Source organism: Idiotropiscis lumnitzeri, chromosome 4, assembly GCF_059441095.1.
Source record: "Idiotropiscis lumnitzeri isolate Australia: NSW breed Sydney's pygmy pipehorse chromosome 4, RoL_Ilum_1.0, whole genome shotgun sequence".
Classification (NCBI taxonomy): Eukaryota; Metazoa; Chordata; class Actinopteri; order Syngnathiformes; family Syngnathidae; genus Idiotropiscis; species Idiotropiscis lumnitzeri.
In genome coordinates this window covers 15,928,457-15,943,464 of record NC_142394.1, presented here as the reverse complement: position 1 = coordinate 15,943,464, position 15,008 = coordinate 15,928,457, and the positions used below count along the sequence as shown (strand labels likewise).

Below are 15,008 nucleotides of genomic sequence, written 5' to 3'. Positions count from 1 at the left end.
CGAGTCTGGAAGTCTGCTGTCCCCTGCGATAAATGGACGTTCACTCTATTCTTGAACATGGTTTGGCCGCTTCACAAAAACTGCATTTAGGTCACTGAAAATACTGCTATCAGCTGTTCTATTTTCCACCTACTGTATTTTACAACAACCTTTGTGCGATGTCATTTTATTAGGCCAGATTATTATTAGGTGCACGCTGTTTTGTTCATTTTTTTTAAATAGTGTAGGTTTTCAATCAGGTTTAAATCAGGGGATGATTGTGGCCATACAATGAGACTTTCTGACTTCATATCCATAGCAACTGAAGCTTTAATGTTATTTATTGCAGCATGGGCTGGTGCGATGTCTTGCAAGAGAATTATTTTCCCGCACAAGGGACAACTCTTCCTTTTATATGAGGAAATGCTTAGTTAGAAATACAAACACTTAAAAATACTTTGACACCTCCAGCCACCCAAAGGGGGGGCTACCATTGATAATGACACTGGTCAACAGCAAATTTTAATCATAGAAGAAGTTTATGTGTCCCTTAAATTATTTTTGCTGCTGATTTAGAAAACGACTTGTTTTCTAGCACTTCAGATTTTTTAAATATTTTTTATTAGATATATATGGTTGCTAAGCTTAACCCTTAACTCATAAATATTACTAACTATATTAATAATAATAATAATAATAATAATATTAAAACCTTATGTGCTGGAGAAAAAAATAGGGCAGGGATCAGTGCAAAAAAAATTATCGAGAGAATTTTACTTGCGTCTCTGATTAAAAAACGTGGTAGCAATTTGTAGACCAGTGTCATTTAACAACTCTAAGATTGTGCATAATTTTTCTTAAAACGAGTAGTCATGTTTCTGAAGATTATTCATGATTTGTGAAAATATATGCATAAAGCCACTTGCCTCAGCCTGCCACCTTTTGTACAATGTTTTAGGGACCAAAGAATCTGAAATATGCGCAGCATACTAGTACATCCGAATTTGGCAAAATATGTAAAAATCATATCATCAACCCGTTGTCTTGCGAGTTATAAACAGGAAGCCCGCTAACCTGTTTTCCGGGTTTGTTCATGTGGTATTTTGCATATAGCAGATTAGGAACAGCATTTGATGGCAAATACACGAGGGAATAAAATACCTTATACAACACAGTGTAGATAGTACACGCCTCATAGAGATTTTGCAGTTGTTTGAAAACAGTTTCTCATTTCTGTTTCCCTTTTAGGGGCTGGACACCAACATGGCAACTGAAAGTCTTGCTGAGCTTCGTGATTGGCTCTTCCTACTCCTGCTATGCCTCACCTTATTGGCTGAGGTGCTGGAATTGGCAGCAGCCGCAATTGCCTTGGAGACGGGTGAGGGAGATGAGGGAATTGTTTGTCCCTCAGTCTGCCGCTGCGATGAGGGTTTTGTCTACTGCAATGACCGCGGACTCAGTCTAATTCCTCCTCTACCGTTGACGGCTGCCATCCTCTATCTGCAAAGCAACCGACTGAGTAATGCCGGCCTGCCTCCGTCACTGGAGCGCAGCACTTCCATACGAGTGATTTACCTGTATGCCAACCAGTTGGATGAATTCCCGATACACCTTCCACCTTCGTTACGAGAGCTCCATTTGCAGGATAACAACATACGAACGTTACCACGATCATCTCTGGCCAAGTTACCGCTACTGGAGCGTTTACACTTGGATGATAATTCAATATCTACAGTTAGCATACAGGAGCGTGCTTTTTCTGGGACTCCACGGCTCAGACTGCTGTTTCTCTCTCGGAACCACTTGTCAAGCATCCCCGCAGGTTTGCCTGCATCCTTGGAGGAGCTGCGATTAGACGACAACAGAATCAACACCATCCCCACGCACGCCTTCCGAGGGCTCTCCTCCTTACGACGCTTGGTCCTGGATGGGAATCTGCTAGCTAACACCCGTATTGCAGATGACACCTTCTCCCGCCTCTCCAATCTGACAGAGCTGTCCCTAGTCCGAAATGCTTTGCAGTCTCCACCAGTCAACCTACCGTCAGCTCATCTTGTTCGGCTCCATTTACAGGACAACGGGATGACGCACATACCACGAGGGGCTCTAGACGGAATGCGACGGCTCCAGAAGCTCGACCTTTCAGGAAACAATCTGACCAGTCTTCCTCGAGGGCTTCTTAAGGACGCAGACAGTCTGGAGCTGCTGCTGCTTCGAGGAAACCCCTGGTACTGTAGTTGCACCCTTCGCTGGCTCCATGCATGGCTTCATAGCTGGGGGGCAGCTGTCACAGTTAGGGGTTTGACCTGTCAGGGACCTGAGGCAGTGAAGGGCCAGTCCCTTAAAGACCTTACCTACCTAATGGAACAGTGCGAAGGACCACCAGCTGGTCCGGCCACTGGAGTCGGGGGAAATCCATCAGAAAAGAATGGAGCAGGTGACGATAGTGTTGGAGGGGACGGGCAAGCCGTTCCCCATGGTAGCACCACCACTAACTCTTTGTTGGTCCCCACACAAGGATCCCTCTTCACTCTGCGAGCCAAGCGACCAGGTCTTATTATGCCACTACCTGCAGGGGGAGAGGGACATGTAACCGAAGGGGCCCTGGAGCTGACTGTGAAAGCTCTCTCTTCGGACAGTGTTCTGGTTAGCTGGTTGTGCCCTCAGCCGGCACCCTCATTCCGTCTATCATGGCTGAGGTTAGGTTCTAGTGCGGCATTCGGTTCCATCACAGAGACTCTTGTTCCTGGAGAGAGAAGGCAGTACCATCTGACCCAACTCACACCACGCTCTCATTACCTCATTTGCCTCCTCCCATTACGACAGGAGACCTTTCTTGGCTCCAACATGGGGAATGCACGCATTGGCAGCGTTGAAACAAACAATAAAGATTCATCTCCAGCCTGTGCGCAGATAGAAACTGGAGAGGCCGTGGTGAACTCCAGGGGTGAGGGGTCAGATAAGGACACACAAGACTCTGAGCTATCAGCCTTGCCATTGGCAGGGATCATTGGGGGAGCCACGGCGTTAGTAAGCCTACTGCTCATCTTTGGTATTTTTTGCTGGTATGGACAAAGAACAAGTTACAAGTCAGGGGACTCCAATTCATACAACAGAGGCCGAGGAGTGAAAAATTATGATGACTATGTAGAGTCGGGCACGAAGAAAGACAATTCCATCTTAGAGATCAGAGCCCCTCCTGCCGGCTTTCAGATGACAGCCATGTCTCATCAGCCACTGCAGCCCAAACTGGACGATGTCACCTACATCCACACTATTTTCCCCTCTTCGTCGTCTTCTTCTTCCCATGCAAATGGGACGTACAGGAGCAACCACAGAGCCGGCAGCCTCAACGGCACCATCCTTAGCCAAACCAGCCACCATCATGTCACTTATGGTACCAACCGTGGCTACAGAGAGGGCGGCATCCCCGACATAGATTATGCCTACACGTGATGAAACAGGGCCGCACTCCCCTGAGCCTTGAATGCCTGGCGCCATTTCTAAGATGACGACCCTGTGGCCACTGGCCATTTTGTCCTTGGTTTCCAAAGTACCCTTTGTGCCTCAGCTGGTTCAAGTCTGATATGTTTGCTAAGTAGAAGAGACTGTTTTCAGCCATGTTGATCGGATATTGCTATTGCGTGACAGAAGTAATTGTCCTGCTATACTGTACTCGACTACTGAAATACACTTTACGGTGGGCCCTTCTTTCAGTGCTATTTATATATGGTTACATTTTTTCTCTTTTGGCTATCTGTGTCTTTCAAAACTGCTGTTCTTCATACACAGTAACTTATTTGAGGTTGATATACTAGGCTTAGCTGATTTAGAAGGAGATATATTTATAATACGCAGGAAAGGCAATTAATGTGTATATAGATAGCTCCCATATCTTCCGACCAACTGTATGCTCTTTGCTGCGTAAATGACGGAATGACAGAGGAAGAAAATGATGGTTGTTATAATCCACAGATGACAGTAAATTGTGGTTGACATGAAAATACTTGTTTCTGGCACCCCGCTCAGCCACCCCCCCCCTTCTCCCCGGGATTACTTCGCCCAATTTAATTGTTCCTCCTTCCTGCCTCTTTGTTTTTAGCCGAGGCGCTTTCATTTTCTCTCTTGTCTTTTGTGGTGCCGTGAGTAGAGGACGACTTTGTTCTCGCCAAAGGAGCTGACAGCAGTGATAACAGTTCTGACAAAGACATGAGACACAAACCGCCACATGGGGAGACTAATGAGTGGGGGAGAGAGAGTAAGAGGAGAGCGAGTCATTGTGATGGATGGATAGATGTTTGGATGGAAAGAGCAAACATGGAGAGTGGAGGCTGCTGTTTTAGGAATGAGATTGAAAGAATTGTGTTGGTTTAAAGCAGAGGAAGAGCAGAGGGGGGCACACATGAGGAAGAAGATAGGTTAAAAAGGCTCCGTAACAATATAAGTGTAGTCAAAACGTGGCTCGACATCTGACGGAAGGAAACGTGCATCAGAACCGCATCCCCATCAATGTGACCACAAAGTCAAGTTCCCCAAACTATTACGACGACTGGCTTCATTAACAGTGGACCTCTTATTCCTAGTATGTGATGATATACTAAAGTTATTTTTAAAGACTTGACATTATATAGTTAAAAAAGCAAAATGGGGGAAAAAGGTTATTCCGTCTCCCATTCTAAAATGAGGACGAACACAGCAACTGTCTAATTTCTATGATTTCTCATTGTCAAGTCAACCACACTAATGATGAGAAAGAAACCAACTCATCCATCTCAGTCTTAATTTAGTCACCCGAATTATCTGACGGAGACATGTTTAAATAAGGGAAATAAAGTTTTTAAACCTCCTCATATTCTAATTACACTGCAAAATTTGACTAATTAACAATATAATGAACTGTATTTTAAACCTTCATGTACTGTCAAAGACAATTATCAAATTAAGTCAAATTTAGGCACGAACATACACTTATGGATAAAATTAGCAGATATATGGATATTGTGAAAGTACACAAAATTCCAATTTTTCTCCCTTACGGTCAATCTCATAACTGTCAAATTGTTACAAACATTAATAATAGGGCCACACTGAAAAGAAAAATATTATAAATTGCAAGCAAACAGTGATAAATCTATTGGGGGGGGGGGAAGTCTGAAAGGTATGGAAAAAGTTGCACTACAACAAGATTAAAAAGTAGTATAACAAGAATAAAATTTTATATTTGAGGGGGAACAAATATTTAAATTAATTAAACCCAACAGTTAGAGGTTGGCAGCTACAGTGCATCCTCTCTGCCTTACATATATCAGGTAACAGAATTCATGCAATATTAACGCACTATAGAAGTACATTCCAATTACCGGTATTTCTATTTATTTTCTCTTTTTTTTTTTTAGTGATTGTTAGAATCACTTCTAATTGGATGTTTTTTTTTTAAATAACATTGACAGCATAATCTTGTAGTATTTTTTTAAAATTCTTTTTTGAAGGCATATTTGAAACCCAACTTTTCAAAGCGACACCAGTACGAGTATTCACTCTGAGTTCTCGCTGATACCAACTACCGATACTTTTGATACATAATTTTCATTTAACGCAATGACCCAAAATTTGGAACAAAGATATTTCTTCCTGAGACAGATGTTGATTCGCCAAAATGTTAAACCGCCGCAGTATAGTGCCAACTCCTGCCAAGGAGCACGTACTCTGTGACAGATTTAATTTGCCTTAAGTATCAGTGGTTAGTATCGGCAGCCTCCACGAGTGCACCGATACCTGAAAATAAGAGCGCTATTGGCCCGATACAGATTCCTTCTACCCTACATTTCTGTGTGGTCCTAAAACTCCTTTGCGCAATGGGACATTTGACAAGGTTCCACAATTCTGATGCATGTGTCCATTCACAATTAAAAAAAAGCATTATAACACTTGTTTAAGATGAAATAAACTAATAATAATCGGTGACCATTTGTTTTGAATCAGCGGATATTATATATCAGTTGTCACCTTGAGTGAGATGAACGAGTTGGAAAGACGCCGTTGACTCAGGGCCTATCGTCCAGTTTCAGTAGCCTTCATGCAGCAAAGACACACGAGGGGATGTTTTGATAACAGGGACAACAGGCTGACCGCCACACTGTGCACTTCAACATACACAGCAAGACAGCAGGGAGGGCGCCAGCTGCTTTCCAAAAGCCCCCGCCGGTATATTATAAGGGAGGAGGAACAGTTGAGCAGCGATATTGGCAGAGCTACTGTGTTGTTTTAATTTGATTTTTTAATGTCTGCACTTGTTTTGAGGTTTCTGTTTAACAGCACTGATGCTACCTTTTACTCTGTAGAAATCCTTACTCCTTGAAAAAAATAAATGTCACCCTAAAATGTGATGATGAGAACGCTGTTATGTATAAAAATGGGTGCAAAATTCTACTCCAGTTATTGGTCTGTTGTCTTCTTTTCTACATGAATGAATAAAGACTGAATAAAGAGAGAGGCGATTCCCAGAGTTATCTTTGTGTGTCTGACACACTGTATGTGTGTGGGAGGAGTGTCATTAAAATCAAGAGGCAGGCAGCCCCATATATCACTTGGCCGCCTAAACAAATGTGAAAATCCAAGATTATTAGTATGATTTGTGCTGAAACAAAGAAGACCTCATTAGATGACACACACTGGATGAATGCATCGACGGATACATGCGGCCATCGAGTTTGCAAGAAAACCGCAAAACAATAAGCAGACGTATCCATCTTAATGCTGACACATTTGCATGTCAAAGCACACCAGAAAGTTGCAAGTGTGCAGTCGTGCAGCTGTGTTTATGGTCCTGAGTGAAGACGCCGGGTCGCGTTCAAGTGAGTGCTAATGTTTGCCTGTTGAATGGATCGATGAGAGGGATGTATGAGTGCATCTTAGCCTAAGTGCTTGTGATCGGCGTGTCTCATTTGGGAAATGTTGTGCGCGGATGTTGTCTCAGGATGGAGACAAAAAAGAAGAATTGACTTGACAACAACTGAAATTCCAAGCAGAAGTATTTTACAAGCACACACACACACACACAATGGTCTTAAGAAGTATACGCAACCTTGATCAAATACAACATTTTTGTCGTACAAAATGAGTCCAAATAATTTCAAAGCTTTTTCCATCATTAATTTGACCTGTGCAACTCATCCATTCATTAGTTAGTGTTTTTTTTTAGCTTTTGTTTTTGAATTCTTTTTTTGTTGTTTTTTGAAAAAGCTTTGTGCTATTTAAGCTCTTACTTTTAGTATTTGTTTAAGATTTTAAAATATAAGGAGTATTTGTCAGGAGCACAATAAAAAAAAAAAAAAAAAAGGCCACAATAAGTTTTGTGTAATAAAGTAAACTACAATACTCAAATAACTGATTGACCTTCCTTCTTTCACATCGCCGTAGAGTAAATTAAATGCATTTTGAATCAACACCAAAAGTATGCATGAAATTAACTGACAAAAATTAAAATGAAGGACCTTTTCACTATAATTCAGGTTTAAGTGAAATACAATTTCAGTTAGTTTTCATTTAAAAAAAAAAAAAAATCATTTCATAGCACACCAAATACATTAAACGCAGGGAGCAAGGATAACTAAAGTTGCTCCCACAAGTAAGCAAAAATGTGATTAAATGTTTTTCAATCCTAAAAAGAAGTTCACATTCCAAAGTTCATAGTCCAAAGTGACCCGCACCGATTGCGAAGGGTCAGATGGTGTGTGGGTGGCGAGTACGATGGCGGGAGGCACGCCGTCTGTTCCCGATCTTGATTCCCTTTGTGAGTCGACGGGTGTTTAGCATTCTGCTGGATTTCGCACAGATGCTCGTGAAATGCTTCCCCAGATGGCGGAGGCCAAAACAGATTGCGTGGATGTGAGGACGGCTGCGGCGGCCATCGTTAATGATGCTGGAGGCTCTGCAAAGACATCGGCAACGGCGCACCTCCAGCATGGCAAGGTCTTGCAATGTATCGCCGCTCTGCCTTTCAGTGGATGTTGTTTGCTTGCTTTGGGGTTAATGGACCATGAAGCCGCACTTGGATTTCTATGGAGGCCGTGCAGAAGGTCATGTGGCAGGAATAGGGGGAATGGCCTTTAAAAACTCTGGAGAGGATGGAGTCTTTTTAACAGCACGGCCAGGGTGTTAACGGTTGTGGCAGGGTCGTGTGTCACGTGCGCGCTCAGCATGCTGATGTTTGGGAACCACCATTGATAGTGAACATCGAATTTTACTAGCCTTTAAGTCATTTGAAATTATTTTCAAGGGGCCGTTTCCAGTCTTGATATTTTGTGTGTGGGTCATTTTCATATCGTTTGATCAATACACATGTTATCTAAAGATCAGAATTCAATTGTTGAATATAAAGGATTTTTCATCTTTTACTTAATGTCTTTTGACATGAAAACTAACAGAAATGCATCTTCGTGTCCTAAGAGATTGCTTTTTTGCGTTCTTTTACAAATGGCCCGTTTATGTCACTCATTTGTCTTTACCTTTGATGACACTTGAAAGAGACTCGGTATGTTGTTGCAATACACCAGAGGGCTCTGCGAGCTGAAAATGCAGGATGTGACAGCCATTTTTTATTCACACAATAACAGACAGCAAAACAAATGCTGTTACTTCCGAAATTTGAATTTGTGAACGTGTCATGTTTTTACCATTATTATGATTGAATAAAGACGATAGCGATGGAGTTTGAAACGAGACACATGGAAATTATGCAACTTCACATGACTTTTATGACACTGTTTATGTCTTAAATATTTAAACACTTTTTATTTAAGGTTAAGCGAGAAGTGTATTTCAGTGGGCCACCACCATTTGCTCGGTCAATAAGGATTGCCTTAATTATGAATACCTACAATTAGAATTCATCAATAACTATTTGAAATTAGGACTTTAAATGTGGCTGTTTCAGCATGGGTGACACTTACACATAAACTTATGGGGGTATTAAAAAAATGCAAAATTAGATTTGCGTGTGTTTTTATTCTTGATCAAATAATCACAAATGACAATGACCCAAACACATCTACAGTTTCCCAACCATTATTGAACCAAGGCACATATTTTGGAAAAAATCTCACGGCATATCACCAAACAAAAATGACACTAAAGATACATACTGTATACATACTTCAGCTAAGGATAAGACTAAAAAAAAAATGTTACTTATTGAGAACTGGTTCCCACTAATTTCATATGGAGGTTTGGTTGCCTGGTGATCCTGTTTGTTGGTTTCCTCTTAGGTTGCAAATGAGTGATGACATCACATGCAAGAAAAAGTATTTTGCTTCGAAACTTTTCCAACATGGCGTCAAGGCAGAATCACACGAGTTTGGCTTCATTACACGCGAAAAGATGATGTTTGAGCTACTTGTAACAGTTGCAAAGCATTCATTTTGTCAAATGGGGGAAATACTTCCAAGATGCAGCAAAATATACGATTTAACAGTACTTATCGTAGTGCCATATAAAAACATTTATAGTACGATAAAACCCTCCATTGTTAACAAAGTTGTTTTTTGTGTGTGGAAATGTATCAGGTCTTTGTTACACTAATGTAGTGTGGATTTTAAGATACTCTTTCAAAGACGTTCCCAGAATCTGTACATTGTTTACTTCATTACAAATTATTCTCGAATCAGCATCGAAACAATAACTTGGCTTTTTGTGGATTCCTTTTGCAACACATCTGAAAAGAAGATTCAGCAAAAACAACATAAGAAGATAAAAAGAACCGAAGTAACACAAAGGTAAGCAGACTCATATTCTGGAACAGATAAATAGATTAGAGAGACTTCTTTTGTTTTTGTTCATCTTGGCCTGTACTGGGAGTTGTCGGAGGACGACCAACCAAAAATACAAAATTTCAAGGTGGAGAATCAGTATTTGACCAGTGTCCTCTTCATATGTCAAATCATTATTAGACTCTGATCCAAATTAGAAATGGAAAATCTTATTTAACGTGTTAAAAGGGCTAATATTCCAGCAGATTTGGTTGAAATTGCTTGAGTTTATAAAGACTCTTGGTGCATTTGTCACTTGGCTCTTGACTTCTATTAGCAGTCAGAGATGCACAGCAGCCTCTCCAGCATATGATTGAGGACCCAGGTGAGGTGTACGTATCCATGACAACCGGAGCATCTCTGATAAACCAGTTTCAAATTACCGTAATCTTCCTTTCCGAAGGTGACAATGAGATGGAGTAGAATCAATATTGCATCTTTTGCACGTTCTATATGCAAACTATAGGCACATATACGTGTGCTTTTCAATGCCAAGGCCAGGTTAAGTGCAATTCCCCCTCTGTGTTGCGGGAGCAGCCTGTACTCATCCCCACAATAATTTGAGATCATTATGGAGATGTCATTGTTACAGTCCATTATCGACTGTCAGGCCTTTCAGCCAAATGATGCTCACATTTGACACAACTTAAAGATGCATGCTCGTAGATTCAAGTACTAATCTGTGGGGTTTTATCCTCCACTGTGACAAATGAGATCCAGGTGAGGTTTTCAGATAGGCATCCATTGAGTTACATCACTTAGTAGGTCAGTCATTCAAATATATATATATATATATATTCTGAAAGAGAGAAATGGGGCTGAATCATCCACACAGTATGGAGTGAGACTTTTGAGGTCCTTGGATTTATGTCAAATTTTCCTCACAGGAAGATCAATTATTTTCATGTATTCCAGAGGTAACCATTATCAACTGTACAGTAGAATTGTGAGGACAATTTTAACTTTTTGTTTTCTTCTGTGTCATTCAAGTGTAAAAGGCATTATCAACAATAAATCTAAGAACAGCTAGTGTGGATGTGGAGAGAGAACTTTGAACAGCTTACTAAGAAGTGGAAATTATGCTCTTATTCCTTTCTGGGCATATTATTACATATTATTTATGGGGACGTGCCATAGTGAACTGTCCAGTTTTTGTCATCAACACGAGGTTTTATTCCAGTTCTACGGTCGTTGTCATTTTTATTCTTCTTGGCATCGCTAGTAACCTTACGTGGTGGCATCACAAAAAAAATAAATCAATAAATAAAAATAAATAAATAATGATTAAATATAGTTATTTTTTAAAAATGTCCAAAATATACGACCTTCAAAGCAGACTATAAATTTTATATAGTTTTTATTAATTTTTTTTATGTTTTTAAGAAATAGTCACCTCTCACAAACTGAGTTTTTCCACCAATGAGCTGGCTCGCCTAACAATCCAGAGCAAAAGAACCACTTTTGACGTAGTGGCCAGATCCCAAACGCAAGGTAAGTTGCAGCGTTAGCACAGACTAGCATTAGCTAACAGCATTACCAGCGGTAGCTCCTGATAATAATGTTACGATCATTTCCAGCTAAGTTGATAATGTGTGCGGAGGAGGTATGTCATACATTAATTTACAAGTTCAATTCTGCCTTGCTGCTGCAATTCTGCATCCATCAGTCATAATGCAATGGAATCGTTAGAGGTGCTCACTTTAAGTGAGATAACAGCGTTTACTTCATACGAGCGATATTTACTTGATTGCTTCGCGCACCGAGTTGTTGGCGGGGGTGTTTTTGTTTGGCGATGTGTTCATGTGTCTTAGAAATGCTATCATTTTCTGTAAGCTACTCGTGCTCACTTGTTTTCCACACTCTGGAATCTGCTTCCAGTATTAGAAGAAAGCAGTGAGCCACCAAAGAAGAGGGGATGGCCAAAAGCTGGCAGGAATGATCCGGCAAGATCCAGCCGACTGGATGTCATTCTAACAAAAGCAGCATGCGGGGAGGGTGGGATGAGGGTTTGGCATAATGCGCGGGATGGATCTGTCCCTAAAATGAGCCAATTTCACCATGGCAAGAAAAGTGTCTTTAATTCTTGGGATATTCGGATGAAAACACTTTAACACAGGTGGGTGATTCGCAGCAAACATTTTCCAGAAGTGTGACACGTTAGCCCAAAACTGAGTATGGGCAAAATCTATTATAATAATCCAAATCATACACGCTTTTAAATGAAATCTTTCTGGAGTGTGCTACAGATAATGAACGATAATACACTTCGCCCTTTGATTCAAGGAGATCAGTTCATTGACACCAAACAATGAGCGCTAAAGTACCAAATTATTTTTAAATGAATTTTTACACTTCAATTGCTTCATTACATTCATAAAAAAAAAGCTATTCAGTTGAAAAATGACCAATTCTAAATCGAAAATTACCTCTGAATGGTGAACATGACTGTCTGCTAGGTTGGTACATTCGAGGATCTCGTGGACACCTCATCTTACGAGCTGTTCACTTTGCAAAATCCGCAATGCTTATAGATGAACTGTGCACTTTTCAAATTCTGCTGACTCATGCACAAGACTACACTAAACAAACGGTGCATGAAACTAGTGCGAAAAAAATGTATCCATCTATTTTACGTCAGTTGTTGCCGATTAACGACCACATTGTATTTTAAAGTAAAACAATTCAAGTTGCGGTACAACGTACTGAAGTTGTTTTGGTGGAAGTAAACAGTACATCATAGTTGTAAATAACCGGAGGTACCTTGTGGACACAAAAAAAAAAAAAACATGTCTACTTAAGGCACTTAAGTTTAGGGGTTAGAACCATAACAGCATTACAGTAAAATTTCATAACATGTATGACACTGTAGCAGGTAATATACAAGTCAAATTGCATCGCTTTTGCTTTTTTTTTTTTTTTCGCATGCACCTGAAAGAAACATCTGACACTTGCACAACCGCATGTTCCACTGTGACTATGACCTGCAGGTGAGCGTGAAAAGTGGATTTTTCCTCATTTCTTTTACTATGAACAGCTTCCTGCTGAGGCCCAAAATGGCACCCAGAGTTCAACTGGCAGAAAAGACTTCAGTTGCAGCAGTGCAGCTTAAACAATGACACGAAGCTCACCGTGAAGCTCCATAAAGCCGAGAGCAGCTGCCGCTGGGCGATAATTCTCTCTGGGTGGGATTTTGTACACTGTCATTTAAGGGATTATTATACAACTATTGATTATAGCCATTTTCAATACAGGAGCTCAGCTTAGCTCAGTGCAATAAAATGCATTTTCATAAATTCCAATTGTGTTGCTCTCTCCTAACCATTTCACCTTCTCCACGCTTAGCAGGATAGCAGTGACGCGTCTTCGGCTGCTTGCATACATGATGCTCCTTTAGCAAAAGGTCAATGTATTCCTATTAATATATGCATTCCAGGAAATGTACGTGGGCTTGAATGCATATATTTCACACGTAACTCTTTTCACACCGCCTTACTGTACCATGTCAGTTTCGACTCCAAAATCGACTGCAATTAAAGTATCTAATTCACAGAGTGAAAAGCAACGTTAAGTAAGTGTGACTGAGCCCATTTTTCTTCAGTGTGACTAAACTCTAAATAGACAAGGGCAAAACAAGAGAAATGAGACTTGATGCAATGTAAGAATAAAAGTGCAAGGACATTGCGGCTTAATGATACCATAACATATAGAGCAGTGATTTAAACCAGCACGTATCGGCCAAAAAGGCAGGGACCCTAAGGAAAAGAAAAATCAATATTCATCACACATGCTCAGATTTTCAAACATCTAGGTCTAATCCGTCTTGGAGCCACAGTCTGCATTTGCAATCCCTTCATGAAGTCATCGTCGGAGAGTGGACAGAACAACCGCAAACAAACGAGAGACGGGTAAACAAGCGCACCTGTTCACCCCTGAGCGACAGGGGACTGATGGTCCCCAAGGATCTACAGAGCTGGAAAACAAACGACTGATTCATTCTCTCGACAAAGACAGAAACGGCGAGCTACCTCACAGCTATGAAGTGATCCTGCAACAACAAAACATTAAGCCGTGGCCTGAGATCCTCTGAAGCAAATAGCTGGAGAGGACATCACAAGAATCAACAAGGCAGCAGGAGAATAAAATAAATAAATAAATAAAATGAAATAAAAACAAGACATCCTCCAGGGATTAAAAGGACACCGACTGCATGAACAAAAATGTCCAACAGCCACTTTGGTGTCACTGCTTGATGCCTCAGCAAGAAATTAGCCTCACATTCGTGCCGTAATTATGTCATTAAGATACACTTTGTGTATGATACCCTGAGGAATTAAGGAGCATGTTAACTACAGTGAGTACGAAAATGTACGTATAGTAGTCGAGCACATTGCATCCCTCACAATGTTTAACCCGTAGTGGGCAGTCAGTCAGAACTGACGGGCTTCCGTTGTCCCGGCAGACTGACAGAATAAGCGCAGACAGAAGCAATTAACAGCCGTCACGGAACCGTCACTAACGTGAACGGAAGATGCCGATATGGAGTCAACATTTTTGACCTGTTCAAACGTGTAGGCTAAATAATAAAACATGGTATTAAGTTTTTTTTAAAAAAAAAGTACTTTTTTAGCATTTAACCCACATTATACCAATATGTTTGAAAAAATAAAAAGTAAACATTATTTGTTTTTATGGTTTTATAATGTGCAGTGAATGATTTCTGTTCAGCATTTTTTTTTTTTTCATAATGCTACTGGGTTGACTTGTGCATGTGCATACTAAATGAATAAAATTGTGTGCTGTTACACTTTTAAACATTTATTTCACCGACAATCCTAAAATAGCGGTAGCTAACTATAATTTAAAAAAGACAGTAGTATGTTTAAGATGACGGAATGAGTCAGCAAGATGACTGAGGGACTTGGCCGGCTTGAAATAATGACAGACTGATGTTGATGGACTGGCAGTGATATTTCTAGTACTACAAAGACAAAACTAGATAAATTGAAACTATTCTACACACAAAATATTTCTGAAGTTACAGTGGAGCTGGTGGCCGCCGGAAGACGATGAATACATCGTACGTCCTGTGTCTTCCCTGGGGGGATCCAAACATTCATCTACAGTGGAACATCAATTCAACAGGCTGATTGAGGGAAGTGGTGTCCATTAAGAGACAATCAGGGTGCGGCGGTATGGACAAAATCTTTAGCTTGATCTAGATGA

General features: G+C 40.6%; 2 protein-coding genes across 7 annotated transcripts in view; one reads left to right on the top strand and one right to left on the bottom strand.

Moving 5' to 3' along the window:
* The window catches only part of flrt1b (fibronectin leucine rich transmembrane protein 1b), a 54,906-nt gene extending 48,437 nt beyond the window's left edge, over positions 1-6,469 (top strand). For both annotated transcript variants that reach the window (XM_088294403.1, XM_088294402.1), the window contains exon 3: positions 1,228-6,469. In XM_088294403.1, coding sequence (XP_088150529.1) covers positions 1,243-3,435 — 2,193 coding nt within the window. In that variant the 5' untranslated portion in view covers positions 1,228-1,242 and the 3' untranslated portion in view covers positions 3,436-6,469. The remainder of the gene's footprint in view (positions 1-1,227) is intronic.
* Positions 1-15,008, bottom strand: part of macrod1 (mono-ADP ribosylhydrolase 1) — a 158,556-nt gene that overhangs the window by 121,830 nt on the left and 21,718 nt on the right. The window lies entirely within an intron of this gene.